General features: G+C 66.8%; 1 gene segment (V, D, J or C); it reads right to left on the reverse strand.

The window, feature by feature from the left end:
- Positions 1–360: 360 nt before the first annotated feature.
- LOC118655015 lies at positions 361–4,828 on the reverse strand. The segment is given in 4 exon segments: positions 361–795; positions 986–1,321; positions 1,496–1,902; positions 4,734–4,828. Coding segments are annotated over 4 exon segments (1,233 nt in total).
- Between the last annotated feature and the right edge of the window lie 4,440 nt (positions 4,829–9,268).

Below are 9,268 nucleotides of genomic sequence, written 5' to 3' on the forward strand. Positions count from 1 at the left end.
CCCGGCAGGTGGCGCAGACCCTGCCCTGGCTGCCCTGCTCCCTTCCTCCGCTTTCCCTCCCGCCACACCTCGAGGCGGCTGCTGAGACGAGCGGGGACCATCCCCGGTGTCCATGCCCTCAGGGCCCACTGAGCCGTGTCCACCTCCCACGGCTCTGCCAGCCTCAGGCTTCACTCCAGCTTGGCCTCAGTCACTGTGCACCACGCACTCACACTCACACTCACATGCTCACACTTACGTGCTCACACTCACACTCACACACACACACACACACACACACACACACAAGCGCACGGGTGTGAGGGCACCGCCGAGAGGATCAAGACAGGTGCTGGAGGGATGGTGGCTGCTTTGGGCGAGCACAGAGTTTATTTAAGGGCGGGGCAGGCGGGCGGGTGGCTCAGTAGCAGGTGCCGTCCACCTCTGACAAGACCACGGACACGTTGACATGGGTGGGTTTACCCGCCAGGCGGTTGATGGTCTTCTGCGTGAAGCTCAGGGGCAGGGCCTCGTGGCCCACCATGCAGGAGTAGTTGTCCCCGTTCTTCCACGCCTCGGTGTCCACGCGCAGCACGCTGGTCGCGGCGAACGTGGCGCTGCCCTGGCCGGCCTCGGGCAGGGGGCTCCACGTCTGGTACTTCTCTCGGGGCAGCTCCTGGTTTTCGTGCAGCCACCGGACCAGCACGTCGGCGGGGTAGAAGCCCCGCACCACGCACGTCAGCGTCACCAGCTCGTTGAGGGCCAGCTCCTCTGTGGGCGGCGGCAGCAGGTGGACCTGGGGTGGGAAGGTGTTCCCTGGGGGACAGAGGAGCCGGTCAGGGATGTGGGCGGGGAGAAGAGAGCCCCTCTGCCCGCTGGGTGCCCTGCGCCCAGTTTCCCTCTGTAGAAAGTGAGTCGGGCGCCAGGGGTCGGGGCAGGCAGGCTTAGGCGTGCGCCTGGCCCACCGTGAGGTGCTGGGGTGCCCCTGGAGCGGGGCTCGGCCCACCTGAGGCTCTGGCGATGGTGGCGGTGAGTGGGTTCTTGGCCTCAGAGTGGGTGGCGGTGCAGGTGAACCTCTGCCCGCGGTTCCACGGCTCGGCGCAGCCCGGCAGGACACTGGACACGCTGTAGCAGCCGCAGGCATCGCGCTGCGGGGCCTCCTGGATGGCATCCTTCCCGCTCGTGGGGTTCCAGCTGAAGCTGGCGCCCTGGGGCTTCTGCAGGCCACTCAGTGTGCATGTGAGGTTGGCGTTGGAGCCCAGGAGCAGGTCCTCGAGGGCTGGCGGGCGCAGGGTCAGGCGGGGCTCGCAGCATGAGCATGTTGTGGGCGTCGGCGGGCAAACTGAGAGGGAGGCAGAGCCCTCAGTGCCCCTGGACCCACATCCCCTTCCATCCTCCTGCTCCAGCCCCGCCCTCGCCCGCCTTCTGCGGGGGCTCCGCCTGAGCCCCCTACTGTCTGAGGGGAGCCCCGGTGGGTGTGGTGGTGCCCCCACCCCGCCCTGGCCCGACCTCTGACCTTTGCAGGGCACATCCTTTGTCTGGATGGCGCTGGAGTGGTCCTGTACTTGGCACCTCTGGGTCACGCCCTCTGGGCACTGGCTAGCCGGCAGGGTCAGCTGGCTGACCATGGTGTACAGGCCCCGGGAGGTGAGCGCGGGAAGGAAGTTCTGGATGGAGGTGCCCGGCCCGCTGCTGCCCCAGGTCACGTTCATGGGCGCCGACGGGAAGAAGTCCTGGACCAGGCAGCCGATGACCACGTGACCAGCTGAGTCGGTGCTACAGAGGCTCAGTGGGAAGAGTGTGGGCCTGGTGGGGTTCGCTGCAACACAGGACACGCTGTGAGACCCCTGACAGCCCCACGTGGATGGGACGATGCCCACCGCCCCTCTGCCCTGGGCAAACAGGCACAGAGAGGGCGAGTGACTGCCCCAGCTCACTCAGCCTGAAGGACAGGCACCGGGGTTGGGACTGGCCGCTGAGTCCAGCCGCAATGTTTCTGGACACGCTGCTCAGGGCTCCAGCACGTGGACAGGACACGCTCCTTACACAGGCCACATGCGGATGGAGCCACGTCATCCACACGGCTCTCCATGGAGCAGCTGAGTCTGTGGGCACCGCTGGGGCCTCAGCTCCCTCTGTGCAGTGGGCGTGGCCATGTCTCTCCCAGAGTTTGGGGGTCATGAAAGGTGGGCCCAGAGGGAGACACAGGTGAGCACCGAGGGGTCTGGCCCTGCAGCTGGCGTGCCCCGAGGGCCAGCCTTGCTGTGCTGGAGGGCACACGCAAAGGAGAGGGGCCTGGGCCTCCGTGGGCCACTCAGACTTCCCTGGTCAGAGTCCAGTCTAAGCAGCCCCCTCTGCAAACCACCGCAGCCCCAGCAAGCAGAGGCCCACTGCAGGGCCTACGAAGCTCTGGCGATTAGGGACTCAACCAAACCAGCCCTGTGAGGTGTCCCACCCAGACAGGCTGGGCACACAGGTCACCACTGGTCTGTTCCCATTCCCGCAGGGACACGGTGGGAGAAGAGAGGGCACAGGGACCTCTGATCGCATGGCCCTCACGTGCCCTGGGAAACACAGGGGCAGCCCTGGTGGGGCACTGGCTCTGGAGGTGATCCATACTGAACCCACCTCCTCCCATTCACCACTGGTAGCTGGCTCTGCTCAGTCACGCTCAGCTCATCCCAGCTCAGCTCAGATCAGCTCAGCTCAGGTCAGCCCAGCTCAGCCCAGATCATCCCAGCTCAGCTCAGCCCAGCTCAGCCCAGCTCATCTCAGATCAGCTCAGCTCAGCCCAGCCCATCTCAGATCAGCTCAGGTCAGCCCAGGTCAACCCAGCTCAGCCCAGCTCAGCCCAGCCCAGCTCAGCCCAGCCCAGCTCAGCCCAGCCCAGCTCATCTCAGCCCAGCTCAGATCAGCTCAGCCCAGCTCAACCCAGCCCAGCTCAGCTCAGCCCAGCTCAGCCCAGCTCAGCTCAGCCCAGCTCAGCTCAGCCCAGCTCAGCCCAGCTCAGCTCAACCCAGCTCAGCTCAGCCCAGCTCAGCTCAGCCCAGCTCAGCCCAGCTCAACCCAGCCCAGCTCAGCTCAGCCCAGCTCAGCCCAGCTCAACCCAGCTCAGCTCAGCCCAGCTCAGCCCAGCTCAGCTCAGCCCAGCTCAGCCCAGCTCAGCTCAGCCCAGCTCAGCCCAGCTCAACCCAGCTCAGCTCAGCCCAGCTCAGCCCAGCTCAGCTCAGCCCAGCTCAGCCCAGCTCAACCCAGCTCAGCCCAGCTCATCTCAGCCCAGCTCAGCCCAGTCCAGCTCATCTCAGCCCAGTTCAACCCAGCCCAGCTCAGCCCAGCTCAGCCCAGCTCAGCTCATCTCAGCCCAGTTCAACCCAGCTCATCTCAGCCCAGCTCAGCCCAGTCCAGCTCAGCTCAGCCCAGCTCATCTCAGCCCAGCTCAGCTCAGTCCAGTCCAGCTCAACCCAGCTCAGCTCAGCCCAGCTCAGCTCATCTCAGCCCAGCCCAGCTCAGCCCAGCCCAGCTCAGCCCAGCTCAGCTGAGCCCAGTCCAGCTCAGCCCAGCCCAGCTCAGCCCAGCTCAGCTGAGCCCAGTCCAGTTCAGCCCAGCTCAGCCCAGCTCAGCCCAGCCCAGCCCAGCCCAGCCCAGCCCAGACCAGCTCAGCCCAGCTCAGCTCAGCCCAGCTCAGCCCAGCTCAACCCAGCTCACCTCAGCTCAGCTCAGCCCAGCCCAGCTCAACCCAGTTCAGCCCAGCTCAGCCCAGCTCAGCCCAGCTCAATCCAGCTCAGCCCAGCTCAGCCCAGCTCAATCCAGCTCAGCTCAGTTCAGCCCAGCTCAGCCCAGCTCAGCCCAGCTCAATCCAGCCCAGCCCAGCCCAGACCAGCTCAGCCCAGCTCAGCTCAGCCCAGCTCAGCCCAGCTCAACCCAGCTCACCTCAGCTCAGCTCAGCCCAGCTCAACCCAGTTCAGCCCAGCTCAGCCCAGTTCAGCCCAGCTCAATCCAGCTCAGCCCAGCTCAGCCCAGCTCAGCCTAGCTCAGCCCAGTTCAGCCCAGCTCAGTCCAGCTCAGCCCAGCTCACCCCAGTCCAGCCCAGGCCACGGTATCCCAGCTCAGCCCTGTCCGGGTAGAGCATCCTGCCCTGGGTCCTTCTGGCTCTCGGTCCTGTTTGCCTTTTCTCTCTCCTCTGTCTTGGTGCCTGCTCTCTGCATCCCTGTTCCCAGGACGGCTCAGAGTGCCTGATGAGGAGGAGATGGGGCAGCATCCAGGACCCACCTGCTCGAGGCTGCTGCAGGGTCCGAGGCCGAGAGCTCCAGGCCCCCGGCCAGCTGCCCTGCCGGAGGCTGTTGGCACAGAGACCCCTGCCCCTGCCGGCTCCTGCTCGCTCTGGAAGGCTGATGCCGAGGGGCAGCCTGGGGAGGGGCTTCAGACCGTATCGTGACCCTAGATGGGGTCACTCGCCACTTCCTGTCCCACAGTCTGGGCTGCCCGTCTGCACGTCATGTCTGGTCTGTGGTCTGGCTGTGGCAAAGCCAGGTGTGTGTGGCCTGGGCTGTGACCCCCAGGCGCCTGGCCTGGCGGTGGGTCCTGGCTCATGGGGCTGGGCCGGGGGCCGAGCTGCAGGGACGCAGAGGCCGAGGCAGAGCAGTGGGAGCGAGGGACAGGCTGAGGTGGCCCCGGGGGGAGGGGTCCCGGGCACAGGGCCGGCCCCGAGCGACCCCCGGTGAGCAGGCACAGGGTGGGCAAGAAGGCAGACCCACCCTGGCCCAGCATGACTGTGAGCATCTGGGGCCCAGCCTGAAGCCAGGGTGGGCGTGAGGTCCCCCTGCAGGTTGGGGCCGCACGTGCTGCCCATTGTCCCGTCCAGGGCTTTCCCACGGGCCCCCTGACCCCCCCTGGTGACCCCCACTCCCAGGAGGTGGCCCGGCCTGGACACACAAGGGCAGCTGGGCCTGGCTGGCGCCTGCGTTTACCCGTCAGTCATTTCTTCACGTGCAGAAGGTGCTGACTGTCCGCGCCAGACAGCGCACCTGCTGGTCAGTGACACTGGCCCCGGGGGGGTCAGCTCCTCACAGGGGTCAGGGGCCAGGGCAGGCGGAGCCAGAGGCAGAGGGTGGACAGAGGCGGGGAGCCTGGGGCGCTTCAGAACCTCTGGGTGTTTCTAGGACCCCAGGGTCCCAGGCGCCTGGGTTTTGACCCGATGCCGCCCGCACAGCCTCCGGGACCAGCGGGACCAGCGCTGTCTGCGTGGGATGAGGGTCCGGCAGCTCCGCCTTCTCTCTTTTGTTGTTAACCGTCACCCCAGGATGTTTTTCCGTTGAGTTTTAGGGAGAGTGGGAGAGAGAGAGAGAGAGAGAGAGAGAGAGAGAGAAACACTGATGTGAGAGAAACACATCGCTGGGCCTGGGCTGGGGAGGAGCCTGCAACCCAGGTATGTGCCCTTGACTGGAATCGAACCCGGGGCCCTTTGGTCCACAGGCTGATGCTCTATCCACTGAGCAAACCAGCTAGGGCCGGCTTGGCCTTCTTGCCTGCCCGGGAACCCCCAGACCATGCCCCTCCAGGGGGTCCAAAGCCCGGCCACAGGGGGCAGGGGGAACCAGCAAGGGACCCGTGACGGGGCCTCATGGCTGGCCCTGTGCCTGGCCTGGACAAAACCAAGGAGAGCAGTGGGGGTGGTGGGGGGACGCGGCCAGGCCCGCACAGGGATGGCACGGCCCCACGGTGGGTGCAGACGGGCGTGTGACTTGGGGCAGAAGAGGTGGCGTCCATTGGGCTGCTGTCAGGCTGCTCGAGGGTCCCGCAGGGAGGGGAGAGCTGGGGACGGGTCCTCCCGGGGCTTCTTGGGAAGGAGGGGCTCTGTGTGGCCAAGCCTTGCCGGCCGTGCGGCGTCCATGACAAAGGACACAGGCTAAGTGGCTTCAAGCAACAGAAATTCATTCTCCGTCTGGAGGCCAGGGCGGCGGCCCTCCCCCCCCCCCCCCCCGAGGCCCCACTCCCAGCTTCCGGGCTCCGCGCACCCCTCGGCCGGTGGGCGCAGCGCCCAGTCTCCTCTGTATCTGCATCTCCTCTTCTCTCTCATGACGACGCTTGCCAGCCAGCGGACTGGGGGCCACGGGAGGCTCTCGTCTTTAGACCCTCAACTTTAGTCACATCTGCAAGGACCCTTTTTCCAGATGAGGTTCCAGGGGGGATGTGGAGCCAGCTTTGGGGTCACCCTTCAGGATCCTGTGGGGGTTAACAGTGGAGGGAGTGGGGGGAGGAGCCCGGGAGGCAGCCTCTTGCTGCTGGGAGGGCTGGGAGGCGGGTGGCAGGGTCTGAGGCCTGGGTGTGGTCCTGTCCTGTCCCTGCCCGGCCATGCTTGGGCCCAGGGGCTGGGGGTGGGGGGGCGGGCGGTGGGGTGGCCCGCCCTCCTCCCTCCTGGGCTTGGCAGAGATGCAGTTCACCATATGTGAGCTGAGCCCTTGTCCTTGTTCTGGGGCCCATGGGGTGTCTCATGATCTGGGCTGCAGGTCAGAGAGCAAGGACGCTGAGCTTGGCCGGGGGCTCCCAGGGCAGGAGACAGGGGAGGGCAGGCGGGCACCAGGCTCCGCCCGACAGCCCGTGCGAGCGGGTGGGCTGGGTCTTGCTCCCTGCAGCTGTGTGTGCATCTGTGCGTCTGTGAGTGTGAGTGTGTGTCCCGGAGGGTGTGACGGTGTGAGTCTGTGTCCCGAGTGTGTGTGGAGTGAGCTGTGTGAGTGCACAGCAGGGCGGGCTGCAGCCTGAAGGCCCCCTGCCCTCAGTCCCCTGTGCCCCGGTGCCCTGCTTGGCGTCGGGACAGGCCTCAGAGTTGCCCGGATGTGGCCGCTCTACTCCAATGGGGTTGGGTGCCCAGGTCTGAGCCGGGCAGGCTGCATCGGCCGTGTGATGCGGGCCCCCCACGCATCGGCTGTGTGATGCGGGCCCCCCACGGAGCCAGGCTCTCTGAAGGGCCATCGTGGGGCTGGAGTCTCCCGTCCAGGAGCCTGGGCGTTGGGTGCTGGCAAGGCGGCCTGTGGGCCTGCAGAGTGGCCTTAACACTGTCCCCGCCGCAGACAGGGTGCGACCCTGAGCAGGGCAGACCCGTTCCTCCTGAGGCACCTTTTCTAGTTACTGAGCTGCTCTTCCCGTTCGGCCACTTGGTTTTTCTTGCTGTGAAGGACCCGCTGCTCACTGCTCTCTTTATATTGGCTCCTGAGCGCTCTTTGTATGTGAGAGAACCCTGCCCTTCGTCACATGTGTTCACACATCCTCCTCCCATTTCCAGCGGCTGCACAGAGGCCCCCAGGGGCAGGTCCCCCAACCAGGGCACTGGCTCTTTACCTGGGGAAGCAGTGCCTGGTGCCCCCACTGCCCTTGGCCTTCTGGCCATCTCACAGAGGCCCGTCTCTCGGGCTCACCTGGTTTCTTCTCGAACAGATGGCGGCCAGCCCCACACAGCTCACCAGGTCTCCCAGACTGTCTGGGGGAGGGAGGACAGGGGCCGAGGACGGCCCGTGTGTGTGCTCAGTGGGCCGGTGGCTGGGGGAGCTGATCCTGGCCCCACCTGGGGATTGGGAGCTGCATCCCCGTGGCCGACACTGACCACGGGAGTTGGGGTGCTGGCGTCTGTGTCAGTGTGGGGAGGGGCAGCGAGCTGGGCTGCAGACCCGCGAGGGGTGTGATGGGGCCAAGCAGGTGTTTCTGGGGGCGTCGAAGGGCCCCTTGCAGCCTCAGCAGTGCCCTGTGCCCCTCGTCTGACCACCCCCAAAGTGCACTCGGGGGGCCTGGAATTTGTAAAAAAATAACTTTACTAAGAAACCCAAAGGGAAGGAAACCGACTGCCAAGCCCCAGTGGGAGGTGGGACGAGGCCGTGGTGGGTGGGGTTGGGGCCGGACTGAGTGGCTGCTGTGTGGACCCCGTGGGACCCCTTCTCCGCCTGGGGGACCCCTTCTCCACCCATTGGTCCCCTTCTCTGCTCCTGGGAGCCCTTCTCCTCCCGCGGGGCCCTGCCCACAGCCCCACACAGTCCCAGGGCCTCTCCCCTCTCTCTTCTCAGCCTCCACATCCTGCAGGACCGGGTGGGTGGAGGCAGGGAGGGAGAGCAGAGGGCCCAGGGCCCCAGGGGCAGGGCCCTCAGACTTGGGAGGGAGGTCGGGGAGGGACACCTCTGGCTGGACTGGGCTCTGAGTCCCGGGCTTGGCTCTGGACTTGGGGTGCTGGGCTTGGACCCTGGCCCGGCGGGTTTGGCTCTGGACTCGGGGTGCTGGGCTTGGACCCTGGCCCGGCGGGCTTGGCTCTGGACTCGGGGTGCTGGGCTTGGACCCTGGCCCGGCGGGCTTGGCTCTGGCCTCTGGGCGGTGGGCCAGGCTGTGCTTCAGGCCTCCCTGTGGTGCAGGATTGTCCAGTAAGAATGGGCGCGGCTCCGACCTTGGGGGTCAGAAGGGAGCCCAGAGTGACCGCCCCCATGGGTGCAGACTGGGCCCCTCGGGGAGGCAGATGGGGTGGGAGTAGGGCCGTGATTGGCGGGTCCCCTGGGTGCCTGGGCCTTGGGCCTGAGCTGGAACCTTCCGGATGCCCGTGAGCTGTGGCTGGGTCCTGGCCCCGGCCCCGGCCCCGTTGGAGGTGCGTCTGCTCCCGTCAGCCTGGGCAGAGCGGCAGCCTCAGGGACGCTCAGGCCGGGGGAGGAAGGCAGCGAGGCCGCTCAGCTGCTCCGCGCCCGGGCTACCGGCCACGCGGGGTCCTTGATGTTCTCGTAGTCGTGGGCGGCCTGGGGCGGCCCCGGCAGGACGGCGCCCAGGACCCACTTCACCTGCGTGGAGGGCGTGCGTGAGGGGCCTGCCCGTCTCTGTCACCCTGCCCGTCTCTGTCACCCTGCCCGTCTCTGTCACCCCGCCCGTCTCCGTCACCCTGCCCGTCTCTGTCACCCTGCCTGTCTCTGTCCCCCTGCCGGTCTCTGTCACCCTGCCGGTCTCTGTCACTCCGCCTGTCTCTGTCACCCCGACCGTCTCTGCACCCTGCCGGTCTCTGTCAGCCTGCCGGTCTCTGTCACCCTGCCGGTCTCTGTCACTCCGCCTGTCTCTGTCACCCTGCCGGTCTCTGTCCCCTGCCGGTCTCTGTCACTCCGCCTGTCTCTGTCACCCTGCCGGTCTCTGTCACCCCGACCGTCTCTGTCACCCTGCCGGTCTCTGTCACCCTGCCGGTCTCCGTCACCCCGCCTGTCTCCGTCACCCCGCCCGTCTCTGTCACCCAGCCGGTCTCCATCACCCTGCCCGTCTCTGTCACCCTGCCCGTCTC

Source organism: Myotis myotis, unplaced genomic scaffold, assembly GCF_014108235.1.
Source record: "Myotis myotis isolate mMyoMyo1 unplaced genomic scaffold, mMyoMyo1.p scaffold_m19_p_41, whole genome shotgun sequence".
NCBI lineage: Eukaryota > Metazoa > Chordata > Mammalia > Chiroptera > Vespertilionidae > Myotis > Myotis myotis.